The sequence below is a fragment of the Ailuropoda melanoleuca genome, chromosome 10, assembly GCF_002007445.2.
Source record: "Ailuropoda melanoleuca isolate Jingjing chromosome 10, ASM200744v2, whole genome shotgun sequence".
Classification (NCBI taxonomy): Eukaryota; Metazoa; Chordata; class Mammalia; order Carnivora; family Ursidae; genus Ailuropoda; species Ailuropoda melanoleuca.
In genome coordinates, this window is record NC_048227.1 from 74180967 (window position 1) to 74201206 (window position 20240).

The 20240-nt window shown below is 41.5% G+C and overlaps 1 protein-coding gene across 6 annotated transcripts in view; it reads left to right on the forward strand.

The window, feature by feature from the left end:
• Positions 1-4149: 4149 nt before the first annotated feature.
• The window catches only part of RSPO3 (R-spondin 3), an 83807-nt gene continuing 67716 nt past the window's right edge, over positions 4150-20240 (forward strand). For 5 of the 6 annotated variants that reach the window (XM_034669097.1, XM_034669099.1, XM_034669101.1 and 2 more), the window contains exons 1-2: positions 4150-4705; positions 6655-6840. In XM_034669097.1, coding sequence (XP_034524988.1) covers positions 4609-4705; positions 6655-6840 — 283 coding nt within the window. In that variant the 5' untranslated portion in view covers positions 4150-4608. The remainder of the gene's footprint in view (positions 4706-6654; positions 6841-20240) is intronic. The other variant, XM_002915132.4, reaches the window with a different exon arrangement.

The following is a 20240-nucleotide window of genomic DNA, read 5'->3' on the forward strand; positions in this document are numbered from 1 at the left end:
CGTTGACGTTTGCAATTACAAGTCTGCCTTTCCTTTTTGGATATGTTGCCATTATTTTCAGAGCTAAAAGACACTTTGGAGATCATTTAGTTGAATTTTCTCATTTTTCAGGTGAAGAAATCTGAAACACAATGACAAACAGAACAAGAACTTCACCTTGATCCCTAGATTGCTAGTCAATCTTCTTACTGCAACACACAGTCTCTTTATATTAACTCTAGAATCAAAAATTTCTGAGGTATTAAGTTCTTTATATTGAATACTACCAGATATTCACTTTTAAATGAGCCCAACAATTAGCTTATTTGTGAAAAAGAGAAGTTTTTAAAAATAGGCACACCAGACAGTGCTCACCACAATTTTATAAGTGTCCCATAACTTCATCTGGGAGGAAGAACGTTCTTTCTTGTTGACAGAAAGTAATCCATCATGGGTCTTGACTTTCTCATTTTCTTAATGCTATATAACCATTTAATCATTTTTTTATTTTTTTTTATTTTTTATTTTTTTTTTTAAAGATTTTATTTATTTATTCGACAGAGATAGAGGCAGCCAGCGAGAGAGGGAACACAAAGGGGGAGTGGGAGAGGAAGAAGCAGGCTCATAGCGGAGGAGCCTGATGTGGGGCTCGATCCCACAACGCCGGGATCACGCCCTGAGCCGAAGGCAGACGCTTAACCGCTGTGCCACCCAGGCGCCCCTTTAATCATTTTTTTAAATTGCTATAATAATTCTGTCTCCTTTATTTCTTACTCTAAAAATAGTAGCTGTCCTTCATCCGCTAATTTCAATGGCTTTTAAATACTGCTCTCTGCTCTATATTTCAAGGATGACTTCTAGCTGCGTCACTTACACAGACCCCGCCAGCAATACCCTGTTTGACTTACTCAGATGCCTCCAGATCTGAGTAACTAGAGAGTTGAGCATTTTCAGGATCTGCATGTTAGCTCTGTGGTATAATGACTGATGTCAGCCTGAACTTTGCCAAGTATCTCTCATCACTACTAGTTATATCCCATTCCAAACGATTGGGCTTGCTCTCTCTTTCTGGAGCACACCCCCTTTCACATATTTGAGTATGGATTCAACAATATGACAATCATTTTCTTTCCTTAAAGTGCCACTCCTGCAATGGACAAAAATAACTTGTTACTATTGTCACTGCCTGGTGGGGGAGGTGGTAAAGGGGAGATGAGAAGTTGTAGTAACTAGTCTGGATGTGTTTAAGCCCCCATCTTTATCCAAAACTATTCTATTCTCCTGGCCCGACTTTCTTAAATTCCTGGTTATTCAAACTCCCTGGGATTTTAATGTTTTCTGGGGAAAAACAACAAGCAAATGTTGACTTCTATGCTGAGCCTATGGTTTTTAACTTGCTTTCGGCTTGGGCCCTGGAATCCACTGGCAGTCACAGGCTTCTATGAGTGTTGTTTTATTGATTAAAAATTTAAAAAAGGTACTATGTTGCACAAAATAGGCCATGGCATGCTTTCCATAAGCTGTTAGAACAGTTGAGGGAATGGACAACTCAGCCAGGCAAGTAAACACACATTTAATAGTATGGTAACATGGATCAGGAAAAAGTTATTCTAAAGCATAGCGTCAAGAGAGAAAGAATACACTCTCCATTTATTTAATGTTTTCCTTATGTTTCCTCAGAACAGTGCTTATTCCTTGACAAGCTTTTCCTGCATACTGCATCTAGCACTTCTTTCCTGGGATGGCTCAAGAGCTTCAGCTTCTCCCCCTGCTTGTTTATTTATTTACACTGTCATTCCTATTCTCATCCCAAATAACATATGTCTGCACAAAACAGAGTGAAAAGTAAATGTCTTTCTTCATGTTTACTTCCCTGAAGTTGTTCACTAAATTGCTTTTTTTACATCCCTTTTGCAATCTCATCCCATCCGGCTCAAGTATCCTGGATTAGAAAGGCAGTCTCTGGAGTCCTGTTCAAAGGGAGCCTCCCACAGCCTTTAAATCCCCCACATTTTATGGTGCAGATATTCAGGATCTGAGGTATTAAGTAAGAAGGAAAGCAAAGCTAACTGGGACGGGCACAGAAAAATAGAGTAGCTTCTTTTTTGGATAATCATTATTGGAATTGTCCTGTTATCTGTAACTTTTCTGGTTCAAAGTGATAAACTCAGTCATTTGCAACTGGACGTTATGCAACAGATAAAGACTGGGAGTGTGTTTCTGTGTGTGTGTGTGTGTGTGTGTGTGTGTGTGTGTGTGTCTGTGCGCGCGTGCCTGTGTGCCTGCAATGTACAGAAAATACCATTCTACCACAGAGAAAGAATTGCAAATGGGAATTCTTAAAAATAAGCCAAAAATCATAACCTTGCTGGGGTTGTTGTCTTTCCCATAATATAAAATCTAAAGAAAACTAATCCTACCTTCAAAATTCCCATACAGGTATATAAAGTAATTAATAATATTTAATTAAGGAATTATCATGGAAAGGCCAGCCTCTCAGATTCTAACTTTCAGCACTTGAAGAAGAATGTATATTTCATGTTCCTTTCTTTTTGCTTCCAGGCCATTTGATCTCCTCAGTCCTCTTTTCTGGGCTGTGTAACAACTACACCATTGAAGACTTCAGAGAAATACAACAATTTGAAGCATTGCAAGCTTGCAAAATGGGATGGGTAGGAGCTGTGACCTTTCTATTCCCCTCATTTATAAATACATAAATAGAAGGCAATCCAGTTTAGGGATTATAAATAGAGGAAAAGGAGAGAAATACAAATCTTACTTGCTTTCCAGCAAGGCTTTGGCTATCTTCTAAATCTAAATTATTTGAACATAAGAATTAGCAAGGTGTTTATGAATCAGGGACTTTTTCAAAGTGACCTCTCAGGGGCTGTGTAAAGCTGTAATGCTATAAAGTACAGCCCTTCGGATATTGTTAAATACAGCTACCTATTTATATTAAAATCACTTTGGGGGCTTGCGACTTTCAAATAATACTTCTTCAGTAACTTCTGGAAGCTCATCGACTTGTGCTACTGGAGAAAAGAGGTGGGAGCTTACCATTGACTAATAATAACAGCCAGGGTGTACACCGCTCAGAAATGCCGGCCCTAGGTTCTCCCATCCCTGGGTGGACCAGCAGACTTTATTTCACGCTGCCATGGGGCCCTTACCTGCGCTGGGAACAGGGGAAGTAGTGGACCCTCCCCCTCCTCCCCCAAGATTGGGAAAAATCTTTCCGACTATCATTCCCTGTTCCCTAGACGAGAAACCGAATTGCACAACAGATCTTTTCGAGATTGGGAGACAGAGGGTGAGAGAGAGCGCGCGCCTAGCAAGGGCGATCAGACTAAGGAGAAAACTGCCTGAGGGGTGGAGGAATCTTCCAGAGCCGCAGCAAACGCCCAATTTGGAAGAAAGCCGCAGCACAACTGAATTTCCAAAGGGACGGTCCGGAACGCACACACCGCTGGGTCCTTCCCACTCGGGGCAGGTAACCCGCGGGCGGAGTGACCGTCAGCGCCCGCTGAGCTCCTCCGGACCAGCCTCCCTGCACCCAACGGCAGCTACCTTTACTGAAAGGAAGAAAGAAAGGGAGCAAAGCAACGGAGGGGCGCTCCAGAAAACTGGAAAGGAGTCCAAAGACAGAAACCCTCCAGCGATCTGCCTAGGTGGCGAGGGGCGAGCTGCCCCGAGGCCGGTCGTTGCGCGCCGGAGCTGGGGGTGAAGACGCTAGGTAGCAAGGGCGCTTCGCCGGGAGAGCCTGGTGCTCCCAGCCTGAGGCGGTGGAGACCAGCCTGGCTCAGAAAGGGCGGGGGTCTCGCGCCCGCGGGACCTTCGGCCTCAGCACTCCCGGCGCGAGCACGCCCACCTCTCCCCGCTAGAGCTGCCTTCTGAGGGGCTCTTCTCGCCACACTCTGCCTCCCCCACTCCCCCCGGCCCGCGTTCTCCGCCTTCTTTGCAGCGTCCAGAGATGCTCCGTCGCAGACCCGGGACCCCTTAGGCGCCTCTTCCCGTCCCTCTGCCAAATCGCAACGCCTGTACTTTTCCAGCTCCCTCTTTCCCTCTTGAAATTGAAAGTTATTGAGGTCGCTCAGGGTTGTTGCTCCAGCAGTTTCCTTCCCCGCCCCCGAGCTTTTTTTTTTTTTTTTTTTTTTTTTTTTTTNGGCCCCTTGGCCATGGCCGCGGTGCCGACGGCGCCCGCTCCCCTACGATACCCGGGCCCCCGCCGCTGTCGCCTCAGCCGCCGCAACCTCTGAGCCCCAGGGGCCGCCGCCGCCGCTACCCGCCCGCCCGGATCCCGCCCGCCGCCGCCCCTCACCATGCTACCTGCGGCCGCCCCGGCGAGGCCGCTCGCTGCTCCTGGAACCGTCGCTCGCGGTGTTGACAGCCACCCTCGCGGAGCCGCCGCGGTTCAGGGCTCGGACAATTTGAAAGTACAATAGTTGGTTTCCCTGCACCCGACCCGCTTCGTTTGCCATCCCAGCGAGCCTATCGGATCTGAGTGGAGAAGTTGTCTGCTGCTTGGGTTCTCCCTCTCTATACGCCTAACACCTACCTATATTTCTAAAACATTTAATTATATTAATTATAGAAAAAGGAGAAAAGGAAGGGAAACATTACTGGGTTACTATGCACTTGCGACTGATTTCTTGGTTTTTTATCATTTTGAACTTTATGGAATACATCGGCAGCCAAAACGCCTCCCGGGGAAGGCGCCAGCGAAGAAGTAAGTGCAGGTTTTGTTTTTGTTTTTGTTTTTACACGTTTGCTCCCTCCCGCCGCGTTCACCTGTCGGGTCTCTTTGCTTGTCCTGAGTCGGCTCCGGGCGTCAGCGATCCTCCCGCCCTGCACCCCACGCCTCCGAGAGGAGGTAGTATTTCTGGGTCCGGTATTGACTGCGTCTTTCACGCCTGCCTCTGTGCGCCCCTCTCTTCCTCCGCATCCTCGCGGGTGCCAAAGCGGGCTGACCGGGCGTTAACGTGGCTCCCGCCCCCTCGTTACCTCAGGTTCGAGGAAAAGTTCGGTTTTTCGTTAGACTAGCTCTAGGTTATTTGTGCTTTCCTTCCGTGACGGGGACAGGGGTCTGGAGCCCCTGGCATCCTAGGCACCCGGCCCGCGAGGTGTCCCTGACCACTAACTTAAGCGCCGGAGGGAGGAGCGGGCGCGGCGCCGTTTCACCTCCCGTCGCTGCCTCGCGCAGGGAGACCTCGTTCCGGTTGCGAATTGCTCGCGGGCCAGCCACGGAGCTAGCGAGCGGGCGCCTGCGCGGCCTCTGCCCGCAACCACGCACGAATGGAGCCGAACGGCAGTCGGGGCGTGCAGGGTTCGCGAGTCTACGCGCTTGCAGAGCCCCTCGCGATGCCACTCCGGGGAGGGTCTAAGGACTGCTGAACCCGCCGCTGGGAGCCCGAGATGCAGCGTTTCCAGTACCGAACTTGCCTGTCACGCGTGAGCGCTTGTACCGTCTCAGGCTCTTTCAAGGGTCCCCTGGGGCAGACACAGACTGAGCGTGGGGTTCCCCCTAAGGACTCAGGCTCACCTCCTTACTGCCTCTTATCCTGGCTCGTGTTACTTAGAAGGTTGGCTTGTGAAGTCGGCTTAAATCAGTGCCCTAGCTGGGATTAAACGGCGGGTACCCCAGGGCACCCTCAGCCCGGGTTGGTCTGTCTGAAAGGTGGCGTTTTTCAGAGATGAGACGGACGCGAGAATGGCACCTCTCCCTGCTCCCGGGTAGCCTGGCGCGCGGGCCTTCTGGCGTCTGTGCTCGCGTGGGGAGCAGGGCTGGGGGCGACCCTGGCTCCGGCGCGGGGGGCGCTGGTGGGGTCAGAGAGGGAGAACCCTTCCTTGAGCTCGCGGGGTGCAGAGATCGAGCCTACTGCCTTGGCCCCTCAGACCTCCGCCGCCGCCTGGGAGCCAGTGACGCTTGGCGGCGACGGTTTCCGCGCGCTGACTCTCTCTCGGAGCGCCGGCAGACGAAGCCCCTCCGGGCGGGCGCGGGCGCAGGCGCGGCTGCGGGGATACAGCCCAGGCTTGTGTGAGATGGAGATTTAGTAATCGCTTCTCCGCTGCTGTTTGTCTCTGCCCTGTCCCTGGACGTGAGGGTCCCCTGAAAGCTCTCTTTGTGCCGCTAGCCTCAGGCTGACAAGGTCTGATTCACCTGAAAATTGCCTTTAAAAAACGTTGCTGGGCCCAAGCGCCAGGGGCTCCGGCTGGGTCTCACCACCTCTGGGACGGCGTAGCAAGGGGCAGGAGGGCCCAAGCTAAACATGTCAGGGCATCCGATTTAGTATTCTTGGCCTCTGAATGGTTTGTGTTCTTCGTAAGTCCTCCACCCACCCTTTCACTGAAACTACGCGGCAGCCTTCTAGAAGGAGCGGCCTGGGGCTAGAGCCTTGCCCTTGCGCCCTGGTGGTCCCTGCCTCCTCTCCTCGCTGGTCCGCGGACACTTCATCTCAGATCGGTGGGGAGACGGATGCCGGGCCCAAGGGCAGTCTCCTGCTTTACACTGTTCTGACCCACTACTTCCTTCACCCCACTGAGGACCCCAGGGCCAGGAGCTACACAATTGCTGGGCCGGGACAGGGTCCTGAGCATCAACGTAGTTTGGGGGCCCCTGCGTTTGAAGGAAGACACGGGAAAGAAACCTGGCCATCCATTCATTCCTACCTCCCCCAGGTGATCCCCAAGGACAACGGTGCAGGAAGCTGCCCGGTGATGCTGCCCCAAGGCTGCAGGGACCAGAGGGATGGCGCACCTTTCGGTGCATACTCCAGAGAAATCACAGTCAAAAGGCGAACTGCTTTTCGACCTGCCTGAATCGTCTCAAGGCCAAGTCGGAGGCGTCCTCTGGGGAGGGAGTGAGTGAGTGGCATTGGGTGGAAATTCCAATTATTTTGTGGGAGTGGGGCTGGGAGAGAGCTCCCGTAGCGAGGGATGCTCCTTGCTGCTTCGCCCTTGAGTCGGCCTTTGCGGCTAGGTTTGCTGGTACAATCCTGGGAGAGGGGCGACCCCTTGCGTCCTCCGAGGAGACAGACCAGGCTGTTGGCAGGTGCAGTATGGTTTTTGGAGAATGGGGAAGGAGTGAAGGGTAAGAAGAGAGCTTTGTTAAATGTCCTGAAACTCAAGGCCAAATTGCATGTGCACATACTTGTTCTTTGGAAATTTCTGAAAGAAACGTATAAGAACTTTTTCCTCCAACGCGGTCTAGGAAAAAAATTAATGAAAGATAAGGTAGTAGTCAAAGGTATTTTAGAAAAAAGCCGTTTTTACCTAAAAGAGACAACTAACGTGAACATTTAAGAGTATCCCTTTTGGCCTGTAGTTAAATAGCTTCACTTTCCTAAATTTTTAAAATACAAGAGGTAGAAAATTAAGGTGTAAGAACTGTCTTTTCAAAGTTTTTTTTAAAGTGGTCTCTTGAATGTTTCAGTAGAAAACTTTCTTGCCAGAAAAAGAAAGAAAGAAAGAAAGAAAGAAAGAAAGAAAGAAAGAAAGAAAGAAAGAAAGGCATTTGTTTGTAGTATTCAGTATTGTCAAGTTTAAGGAATCATGGCTACTTCTCAGACGGAGCAGATAAAGCCACATTAGTATTGTCCTGTTTTCCTGAAACAACTGCTATACCATTTGTCTGTACTTTGTGCAAACTAGTGATCTTATAAAAACAAGAGCATTTTAAACATAAATTTTGTACCTTAAAAAATACCTGTGGAGTTATGGGTGAGTAAATGCACAATAACTTTTTTACCTATTTGGATACATATACAGCTCATAGGGATGACTAACTTGAATTTACTTAAGATAAAAATGAAATGCAACCCTTATTCAACATTCTCCAACCAGCAATGTTTTCAGGGGCAGGGTTTGGACTTTAAGTACAGTGTTGAATCAAGAACCCCAAATCCAGTTTCTAACTCATTTCCAGCTCAGTCTTTGCAACTTAGTACAGTCAGGTTCTGAATTCAAGGTTATCTGCTAATAAAAGTAAAGGTCATATTTGCCATAATGATAATAACCACGATACCTTGCTATTGCACTGCATTTCCGTCGAATTATACACTCAGACCCCTAAATAGTAACTTGAAGTGCAGGTATTAATATTCCCATTTTACAGAGAAAGAATCCGAATAACAGAGGCTAAGTAACTTATAGGAAGCCATACAGCTAGTAGGTAGAACTTGTCTCCTGCTATTTACACTACCTGCTGATCCATGTCGGAGAGAAGATGTCAGGTATGTTAAGTAACAAGTATGATGGTCTCCAGACCATCATTTATCCACTTTGTTTGGAGAATAAGCTGTTCTGGTTGACTGGAAATTTTTGAACTGATATTTATATTATATTAGTGACCAGTGTCAAAGAATTAAATATCTGGTAGTAACAGTAGTAATGAATAGTAATAGTGAAGCTTGCTAAATATAATAACATTACTTGATTATTCAGAAGACATTGTTAGATCATATTATTCCAGAAGATTATTGTTAGAAACATCAGATGCCTTTGTAGTATCCTTTTTATTTGATGCCATCTATTAATTGGGTTTTAATTGTCTGGAGTCTAGATACAAGCAAGTTTTGAAAAGCCATTGTGTGCATAATAATTACAAAGCTCCCATTGCACAATCTGTGAAACTTTTAAAAATCTTTCATAAGTAAAGAAGTAAGTATGAAGTAAAGGAGTAAGAATACAAGGGAAATAATTTTAATGGTAATAAAATAAAACCATCTTATTGGAATATATTGGTCATTATTCATGACATTGTTTCAGATGTTGAGCCATTCTTTGAGATTCTGATACACTCTTGGTAATTACACTGCCAGTTCTGGTAAATAACAAGTTAACTATAGGATAGAAAAATCTTTCATTCTACTATGCATTTTGTGATATTAATTTTGAATGGAAGTATGGTTTGGAGATTGGCTTCAATGCATTTTCTCACCTGTCTGCTTTAGTTACCAGTCTACTTTGTTTTTGAAAGAAACATTGTTTAATAGATAGGAGACATGAGTAAAATTTGCTGAAGAAAGCATATTCTGCAACATATCATGTGGTATCTGTATGAATTAAAGTCACTAATTTAAACACTTAGGCAGTAATGGCAATATCTAAATATAAGCAAAAGACATTTATTTTTGTAAATTCTAATATATTCACTATTACACTATCAGAGTTATTTCTTAAAATATCCTTTTGTTATACTATTTTAATTCTTTGTTTATTACTTCTAATAGAAGGATTTTACTTAGAACATTAAGGATGATAATTTTTAAATATTGTCTTTTTAGTCCTAAATTATTCCATGTAAAGTAATTTAGAATATGAGTGTGAAATTGACTTAACGTCATCATTTCATTGTTCTCTAAGCATGAAAAATGAACAGTATTTCAACTTACAAGTAGACAACTTTTGCTAAATCATTTCTCCAGTAAATATTTATCAAGAATTTAATATTCTACAAATTAGGTCCCCAGAAAGCAATGAATAGAAATTGCAACGTGAAGTTCCATTTGATTTTCAAGTTATTTTGAGGAACGTACATACCACGATACTACAAATCAAATTTATTAGTCATCTGATCATTTTAAAATATTTAAATCTGAACAGAGATCTCCAGATTACTGTTAAATATCTAAAAATATTTTCCAATTACATGGTTAATCTTTTTTTTAATGCAGTTGTTCTTTTAAATTATATGTAATGTTGGTGGTATATCGTGTGGAATTGTCAGAACGCTAAGTAGAGTTAAGAACAAATGGTGCAGCTGCAATTATAAAAATGAAGTATTAAAAAATAAAACTATTCTACATATAGTGATTTCTTAAATCATCTTTCCCTGCTTTATCTAAATGTTTTATTTTGGATGTTGTCCTAACCTTTCTTCCCACTTCCCCACTATCCACTCATCCCACCCTCCCCAAAAAATCCTTTTCCAAGTAGTGAATTCTTGAAATGCCATCAGAGTGGGTATTATATTTCATGAAATGTAAGAATCAACTTTGGTTACCATTAGGAAAACATCATTCAGTTTTGAGAGCATGGTAAGGATCATGCAAGACAGTGTGTTGAAATTACGTGTTTTACTTGGTTAGAACTATTTCTTCTCTGAATAGTGCATGGTACACAGGCATGCTTTTGAGAATGATCATTTGAGAAGTGTTGCATCATAAATTATACAGATTTTTTACTTTGCTTTTGATTTTGAGGGAAAATGTGGGTTACTTTTTTAATTGTGAATGTTTTCTTCAGGTTTAAAATGATTGGATTATCTTAAATTTACCATCTGTTGGACAACCTAGTAAGTTTGAAATGCTTTGCAGTTATACCTTAACAAAATATGTAAAGCATAAAATATACATCTGTAAAAATTCACTGGCCATTTTCTTTTTCTATTTAATCTTGCCCATCAGATCTTTCCATTCAGGAATATTACTAGCATTCTGCTTAAAGTACTTATCCAGCAATAGTGAAAGGAATGGAATGTTCCATTCTCAAGGATTGTGGGGATGCTGAGAATGCTTACTGCCATTGAGTGCTATGAAATCCCAATTTCTGCTCCAAAGAGTTTTCAACAACATGAAACTTTTAAGCAAAATACCTACATTTTTTTCACATTTGAAAAGTTTGAATAATTTCAAAAATTCATTCTAAAAAATATCGTTGCTGGTGCCTCTTATCTGATAAGAGCATTTCTGCCTTATTTGTAACCTTGGCAAAGGACCTAGTTGCCATCCTCTGTCACTAAAATTCTTCTGGAAGTTTTATAGAGAAAACTCAATGGTACTAAAGAATATGATTGCCCAAATTAGTATATATTTAATAGCTTTTAACTGTCATTATGCCTTCTGTAAAGAATCTAATCCGGTCTTCAAAATACTACCTTATTTTAGTGTTCCATCTGACCTTGAAGAATTTGATGACTAGCAAGCATCAAAAGTTCATGGTAGAGACTGAGACCTAAGATGCCATTGAGGGAAAATCCTCAGTGTCTTTTGGGAAAAAGTAGACTGAGAAGTAAGAAGACCTGGGTTCTAGATCCAGCACGGCTACTAATATTTGAGTAATCCAGTCAAGTCCCTTTACCACACAAGGCTGCAATTCCTCATCTGCGAAATAAGGTGGTTGGTCAAAAATTTATATCTAAGTGGCTTCTGTAGTCTCTTCAAATTATCATCTTTCAGTCTGAGAATGTAAGTCATGGCTATGACTTAAATAGTCATAGTTAAACAGTTCTTCTAAACTTAAGTTATCTTTTTCAACCAAGTTTAGTGGATGAAGATTGAGAATGCAAGCAAATATAAATATTCTTTTATTATAAGGAAATGCATATAAAGATTAATTAATAAGCACCTTATCAAAGTAGAGATGGAATTAGTTATGATATTTCTTGTTCTTCACACTATATAGTACCCCAAAACCATAGCCATAGCATCAATCAGCATACTCAGTCTTCAGCAGGTCCATCTTGTCCTTGAGCTTGGAGTCACAGGGAGCCTGTTTGGAATCCAGCTAGAGAGATGCTGCAGAACCACCTCCCTCCCACTCATGACAGGCTGTTAGAAGTAGCCTGTGCTAGGGAGGAGGCGGCAATTGTGACAGCTGGGATTTAAGATAATAAAGCCCTGCGTTATGATAGTGACTGGTTGAGTAAGGGAGTGTAGAGAGCAGATACTTATATGGATCAAATGTATAGGTCTTGGCAATTAATTGGATATGAAGGGAAAAGAGATGGAGAGACATATTTGGCACCAGACTTTGTAGTATAAGGACTCAGATCTAGGTGAATGGAAAAGCAAGGGAGATAAACAAAAAGATGGGAAAGTAAAAAGAAGCAGACTTGGTAGGAAACTTATTTTTCTTTTGAGCTATCTTTACTTTGAGGACCAGTAGAGCATCTAGTAACTCAGAATCAAAGTCTCAGAGTGTCGGGGCTGAAGATAAGTATTTTGGAGTCATATAAAGGGGATAGTCGAATGCATGAGATAAAATCTAGTGGTGCGTATTGTTATTAAAAGTGTTTGCATAGCTGACATTGAGACTCTTACTGGTAGTATCAAAATAAGATTAATTACATGAAGGTACTTTGTCTATTTTAAAGAGTCTAATATATCATTCTCAAGTGAAGCCTCTCATTTTTATAGTACTCTTTGTTTTTATATAAGAGAAAGGTCACTGAGCTTCAATTTTAAGTTGTCAAATCATGCAACTCAAGATCGTGCTTGGAAATCTCCTCACCTATGGAACTACATTACTTTGCCACAGATCATAGGAGACTTGAAAAACTTTATGATAATGAAAGATACATTCCCTTAAGGTATAAAAAATGCTTTTTTAAAAAATCATTCCATTTGGATCTAGCATCTACTCATAACAGTGGGATTCTCCTTTCAAGCAGATTTCTCTACAAAGTATGCTCTCTTACAATGAGAGGTTCTGAGGATGGGTTGGAACTTGAAGGAATCCAGTCCATCTGTACAGTGTGTGGGTTACCTCTGCAACATCCCCACTGAGTAATTATCCAGCCCTAGTAACAGCCAGGCCCCATGCCCTCCTTCTCCTCCAACTCAGTTTTGGCCTTCTACATCAGAAGCAGGTAATGTTTTCTAGTGTGTTTATTCTCCTAGTTCTCTTTTGATCACTTGGCACTGTCATGGGATTAGATTCAGTTACCTTAAAGCATCTTTCTGGAATGAATACACAATAATGCAATGCACTATATTCACTCCCAAAAACTGTCCTCAGAAAACTAGCTGGTAAGCATATTTATAATTATACCCCAATACAAAGCACATTCCTTAGAGTAAGTGGTAAAGCAGCCCCCATTTTATAACCACATAATACAAACCACCACCACACAATATAAAATAACAGAATTTGTGAGATGCTTATTTTAGAACACTGTTTTTTTAACATATGCTTGATAAGTTGGTAAGAAAAGGAGAAGCTAGTTTCTCATTGTTATGTTCCTTTCTTACCCAAAGGGACCTCACAGGTATGAGACAGTAATCTTGACAAAGACTGCCCTATAAGGAAAGGCAGTGTCAGTCACATTTTACTGATAAGAAAGAGACAAAAATGTTATGACAAAGTGTGTGTAAGTGCCTCCGGGCAAACTATCGTTTCATAGCTCTCAGAGCCACTGTTATGTTTGTGTTATTTCACTACACATTTTTATTATTTCTTAAAGTGAGTGTTGAGATACTGATTATTATTTAAATAGCTGCCATGTTTTAATCATCTGGGAGTGCTAGATCCTGTACTTGATGTTTTTGCAAATCTTATCTCATCTGTTCCTCACACTGATCCTGTAAGGAAGGTGCCGGTAGCCCCACGTTAGTTACCTGAGATCACTCAACAAAGATGTGGTGGACTAGGATTTCAGTCCAAGTTTGGCTCCAAAGCCTGTGTCCTTCCCTGACTTCTTCCCATCTCCTCAACTACTGGGATTAGTACTTGGGGCAGTCGTAGGTGCATTTTCTCAGAACCCACCTCACCTTTTATTTCCCTTATTCTGTTTGCTCATTCTTTCTTCCTCCTCCTTTAACAAACCACAAAGTTTTCCCAAACATTTGCTATAGAGGTCGCTGCTTCTTCTTCTCTTTCTTTCTACTTTTCCTTCTACCCCTTTGCTCTCTTCCCTTAAACTTGCCCTATTGATGGTTTTTAAGCATAAGAAGTTGCTGGGTTTTCTTCCTTAGAAGCAATAGAATAGCTCATTTTATATGAAATACTCTAAGATTATTCTTCTCATCTACTCTGTGCATATCCAGGAGAAGATCAACTTAGGCATGAGGATGTGGCAAAGTCTATAATTTTGCAGTTAAAAATCAAAATCCTTCTATGTAATTTACAACCACAATAGATGTCTCACTGGCTAGTTTTCGTTTTCCAGAAAAGTTATCTTTATGGTGCTTCATAAAATCTGCTATTTATATTACTTTTACCCTGAGTATTAACAGTAACCTCTACTCTGAATTCTTTCTTTATGGGCCTGGGTACAGTGATTTTTCAACCCTGATTTCAAATTAGAATCACCTGGGGCTCTTAACACACACACACACACACACACACACACACACACACACCCCAAAATGCCAGACTCCACCCTCAGTCAAATGAAACTCTCTGGGGATGGGGCCTGGACATAGGTAGTCCTGATGATTTTGCACGCAAGACTGAAAACTAGTATTGGACCCTTAATTCAAGAATAACTGTTACAGCTGAGCAACTGTTAAAAACAATGCCAGTTTCATGGGGGTTAGACAGACAAAATGGACTTGTGTGGGGTGTGATAAGAGATAAGATATACGTCATCTGAACAGATAGTAGTTTAAAATATAAAGTAGTCGGATAGCCTCATATTGTGTATCAATAGTGTATTGTTAAACTTGTGGCACTGACTAGTGCGGACAAGATTATCTGATAAGGGAATTGTCTCAGCCAGAGAGTCTAAGGAAGGGGAGCAAAGTGCACACAGTAAGACATGATACTGAGTTTAACAGACACTGACTTCATAGGACAAGAACATTGCGGCTAGGTGAGGTGCAACCAGAGGTTAGCGTGCTTGCTGCGAACACTTCCGTGGCTGAGTGAGGCAGTAAATGGATAGATGATGGGGTATCAGCCATACCAAAATTTTTTTTCAAAGCTACTTAATGATAAACAACTGTTTTCATGTCTTACCAGATGACTGGTAATGTGCCCTAGAGTACTCTTTGTTTTTAGGAAACTGCCTGACAAGAAATAAACATTCTTTTCTTTTATAGTTTCTACAATTACTGACTAACTTCAGATTGACTACTGTTGATCAGTAAAACTGCTATAAATAACAGAGTTTTAACTCCATCTTAATGGGTTAAGTTTTGTGGTAGGTTGTTTATTCGTGAACTTACTGCTTTTACTTCTTTCCTAATGTGCTCTTCTTTGGGTGGTTATCTTCATTACATTTCATTTATTATTCTTTTCTAGTCCATGAAGGATTTCCAAACCCTGTCATAAACCAGGGAAATCTCCGTGTAAAAGCAAAGTGGAAGTCTGGGCTTCCTGTCAGACTTAATTCTGCTTGTTAAGGGGGCTCCTTGGGAGAATTTGGGTTCTAGTGAGTCACTAGGCCAAATCTCAATAACCACAATTGCCAAAAGTAATTAGAATGAGGAAAGCCAGGCTCCCTGGGAGGAGGGTCATCACAGCACGCTTCAGCCATTGCTCCGTGGTCAGACCTAGTTACTTGTCCCTAAGGATTGGGAGCAATCATGAGTTACAGAGAGCAGGAAATCCACCAGAAAACAATGCTTTTCCATCAATTTTTTTTCTTCAATAGATTATTCACCCTACGCAGGCAAGAGATGGAAATATGCCACTGGTATAGATGCACCGTTCATGTCACCATCATCTTATAAACCACTTTGCCTGCCTGCAGGGGTCCAGTGCACACATGCAGAACTCCTCCTGTCTCCACTTGCAAGTACTCCTCCTCCCTTCCTTAGTAGATGATAAGAACCTAAGGAGTTTAGTCTAAGGCTTTGTGAAAGAGGTGTCTGGTTAGGATGGGAAGGGAAGCGAGCCTTGTAAACATCCTAAGGTCAATTTAGATATTATATTACTGAAGTAACATAAGAAATAAGAAAGTTGTAGTACCTTTCCAGGACAGGGATTCTAAAACCTCCAGAGATAGGAAAGGGCCAAGAGTGCACTTAGGATTTCTTGTACTAAAAAGAATACCATTTAGAAACATGACATTATAAGTAGCGAAGGAGAAGTTATCAATAAGTGGTGCTCTAATTTTAAACTTTCAGTATGTTAGAAATTAGAAGATTGTGAAACCTTTTTATAGGAAAATATTCACGCAGCACAAATATATCTGTGCTTAATAACCTAAGTGAAAGTCCGCCTTTGAAACTATTGGCATTGCTTCAAATATCCAGAAAAGATATTCTGTCTGCCTCGTGTGATGGATCCCACTGTTCACTGTCCTTAAATGCGATAAGTTTCACATCCCTTTATAATTCAGAATGATTTCAGTATATTTCAATAATATTCCTATGACTTTGCATTACTAGCTCTTTTTGTTTAAACATGTGGATGGGTGATATTGCTTATTCTAAATCCACAGAGAGGCAGGCAGTCAGATTCTTTTTCTGGCCAGGCTTCTATGGCAACTGGCAATCTCCAGGTAACATTTGGCGAATAAACCCTGACCTCCTGCGCTGTGCACACTGAAGAGTTACAATGACCTGCAGTCAATATGGTATTACCAATTTAGTGGCACTATATATTTGATCTTCTTTGGTCTTGAATTTGACCATGAGACAATCTTAAGAATAGAAGAATTTAATTTTTGAAAACTTAGCAGCAAGACTGTAACCTGTAGGGGCACCTATGTGGCTCAGTTCGTTAAGCATCTGCCTTCAGCTCAGGTCATGATCTCAGGGTCCTGGGATGGAGCCCCCCATGTCTTGTTGGGTTCACTGCTCAGTGGGGAGACTGCTTCTCCCTCTGCCCCTCTCCCCTGCTCATGCTCACTCTTTCTCTCTCTCTCTCAAATAAATAAATAAAATCTTAAAAAAAAAAACCCACTGTAACCTGTGTCTACTTGTGTCACTACTGTTTGATGACATGTCATTTCTGCCATGAAATACAGAAGATATAGACAAATGCTGCTTGGTCACAAACTATATAAGCACATATTGAGCTGCTGAAGATTTGTTTCTTGCAGAATCCCGTCTTGCTTTTCCAATTTATGACCAATGTGTTGATCTAAGTCCAAAAGGACCTTCATTACTGTTTGGTAATGAGAGAAAAAGCCCATAGGTGGCATCCTCAGCCCCTCTGCCCTCCATTCACCCAGTCACCTCATACCATTTCCTTAAGATAACTCTTAAGGTAACTCTTAGCCCCTTCTACAAAGAAAGGGAAGTCTCTCTTTCCTATAGCACATTTCCGAGACATCCACCCAGCTTTCCAGCTCTGTAGCTTGATGTAGATCCAGGTTGTAAAGATAGATCAGTGGGATTCCCTTGAAAGCCAGTTACACTTGCAGGATTATGTCGATGCATACTTGACCCTAGTACCAATAATCATTGCCATTCCATCCAGCACTGTGCTTCCAGGACCCAGCCCTGATTCGTGTGTATTTTCAGATCTGTGAGCATTATGTGTCCGTACCTCAAAGTTTAATTTCTGATAAAGGAGAGTTCCAGAAAAAGGAGTTCCCAGCCATTTCAGGCTACCACTGCCATTTTCAGCACCCATGTGCACATCTCACTGACATTCAGAAATTCATTAAAAACTGCCTCTGAATTTAATATATTGCCCATACTATAAATAGAGAGCTTGTAATCCCAGAAGGCTTTATGTAATAGTTTTTAACCAAACTACTTAATTAACAGGCTGAGGGGCAAGAGTGCTACTGTTCTTCAGGTAAGAATACATTTCAAATGATACTTGCCAAGATTTTCCAGTGCTGGATATTTTCTCTACCCTTCCTAGCCTCAAATCACTTTCTCAAATACTCTCCAAATTCCAAACCAATACTAAGATGAGTTGAACAGTCTTAATTTTAGAATCTCCCAAAGAAGAAAAAAACAGAGAGACAGCTGAGTTAATTTATAAAACACTGCTGCATTTATCTTGGCAGATTTCAATTCTCTCCTGTCTAAGTCTTGCATGCTGACTCTCACTCAGCAATTCATGGAAGCAACAAGTCATTTCTATATATTAAGCACCTTGGGAGCCATTGAACAGAATAAGTTTGGTGTTTCTTCACACTTCTTGTACAAGTTCCTTTTCTCATACACAATTTACTTACTGGGTCTCTGAAACCTAAGTAATCCCTTTACTTTATACCCGAAGCAAATGGAGAGTCATTTTTACAAGAGCAATAAACGAAAGTGGCTGTTGAGATACTTTACTTGAATTGGTCTACACACTGAAGTACCTTTTTGTTAATACCCTTCATATTGTAGCAAGCGGCTCCCTGAAATTCTAGGACTGCTTAAAATTATAGGACCAGGGACCAGGAGTCTCCCCTCCCCCATGCCAGTTCCCTACTCCTGGGACTATGCCAGCAATTTTGCAGGATTCATTCTGACAACTGTTCTGGTGTAAATATTTAGAGAAATCCTTTCCATTAGAGATTAAACAAAGTGTAAGTAACTGTTCCTAAATGATAGATCTTATTAATGTTTGCAACAGCAGGCCTTATGCTGTCTGATGCTCAGATTCCAATACACTGGAAAAGACTAAGGGTGAAAGAATCAAGACAGGAATTACATGTAACTGTACCTAATGTGAACTGCAAAATATTATTTTAAATTATCACTATAGAGACATGGTTTAATTTGCACAGAATGTAGGGGAAATAGTTTATTTAAATTGAAAATAATAAAAATTTGCTACTGGTGTTCTAATTGTTTAAAAAAGATGGGGGAAGCAGTGATTACAGATCTCTTTATCAACATGTTCAAAAGCAGTTCTTACTTATTTCTCCATGTTCCCTCCAAAATAAAGTAATACATCTGAGATCCTATCTTATATAAGCTCTGGCTTCTATATTATTATTTAAAGACCATTAAAAGGGGTAATGGCTAGGCTCTGGTGTTTATATCAAATATCACTTGTTAAAATAGGGTGGTACCCTAGCCTCAAGGGGCCAAAGTTCCCTATGTTCCTCGTCTGCGCCTTCCTGTTTGCATGGCATTTTCACGTATTTATATGAACTAGGGGATAACACAGCTAAGTAATTGAAAGCATCAGAGGCTTCATTGACTGAATTTAAAATTAATTTTACACTATTAATGATTGCTATGATACTTGACCAAAAAAGGTGTATATCCTTTTGACTAGTTATTGTATCTCCCTGCCTTTGATGATTTAGGGCCTACGCTAAAATCTAAAGAGCCTTGAATTTTAATTCACTTCCTTTATTGGTGTCACTGTCTCAGATTTCTCATTAGTATATGCAGTTTGCTTTCTTTATAGGAGTGGGATTTTTTTTTTTTACATAGGATTTTTCCCCCCTGTGGAAAAGCACTATAGAAAAAAAAGATGCTGTGTAAATAATGTTATTAAAATATCTACAGTGGGATTTTACTTTTCCTTGTTTTGCTTCAAATGTGTAATGACATCATTCACTGCTGAGTCTTCACTTGAATCCCACTTGAATCCCAAATTTATCCACAATTTAGCAAAGAAAATAATAAAAAGAAATTCAAGGTAGAAGAAATGGAAACTTCATAAACTTAATTGCAGAAGAATATCATCTTTCTAATTGCCTTTTTTGGATCTAGATCTTCTGGAGTTTGGACTATAGTTCAAGAAATCCCACATTAGGGGGCAGACGGATTGATTTCTAATAACATCCTGCTATATAATTTAGAGAAACCATTTATTTAGTCTATGATTCCGTTGCACCCACTATAAAATGGGTCTCATAATCTTTTACTTATCTGAAAGCAAAAGACTGAGCTCAGAGTCCCCCCAACAGGAAAATCAAAGAGCTCTTCCTTTTCCTTCTTGTAGCGTGCTAGTTAGATAGCTGTCAGTCACAACTTCAAGAATGTGGAGTTAGGGCTTCAGTTCAAAAGCATGAGTTTCTCTTTGTACTTTCATCGAGTTTTTTAGACCATAGTTTTTAAAGCTAACAAGTGAAAAAGAAATTCTAGTGGGAGAAAAATATGAGGAAAAATTGAAATTAAACTTAGTCCTAATTTAAACAGAATAAACTCATTCAGTCACCAGTGTTTTATTGAACATTTAGTATGTGCTAAGATTACAAAAGTGAGTAAAGCACACATTAAACCTGCCTTTGTGGCATGTTACCATGGTTAAAGAAAGAACATAGGAAGCTAGAATTAAACATTATTCAGCTGAAGATAAATCAGAGCTGTTAGATACTCTTTCTAAGCTGTATGACATTTCTTTTTAAGGCTTGTTTAAACAGAATTGGAAATTAATGAGATAGTTTACAACAAATGAGCCAATGCACACCCAGACTTTTCTCTGGAAAACAAGGATACCAGACACCAGAGGATGAGGCAGGAAGGTGGAAGGAAGATCAACAGAAAACACTGGAATTTATTGGGCTCCCAGTATTATCTTGTCTGAAAATTTATGACCAATGAATAAGAGTCGTCATTTAGCATGACGTCTGTGACAATCATAGGAAGTATGCTATGTGTACTATAAACGTAGTTGGCATTGTTAGGTAAAGCTTGTAATGGAATGACATAGTTTGGCTGAGCAAATTTCCCTTTTCGGCACATTGACTA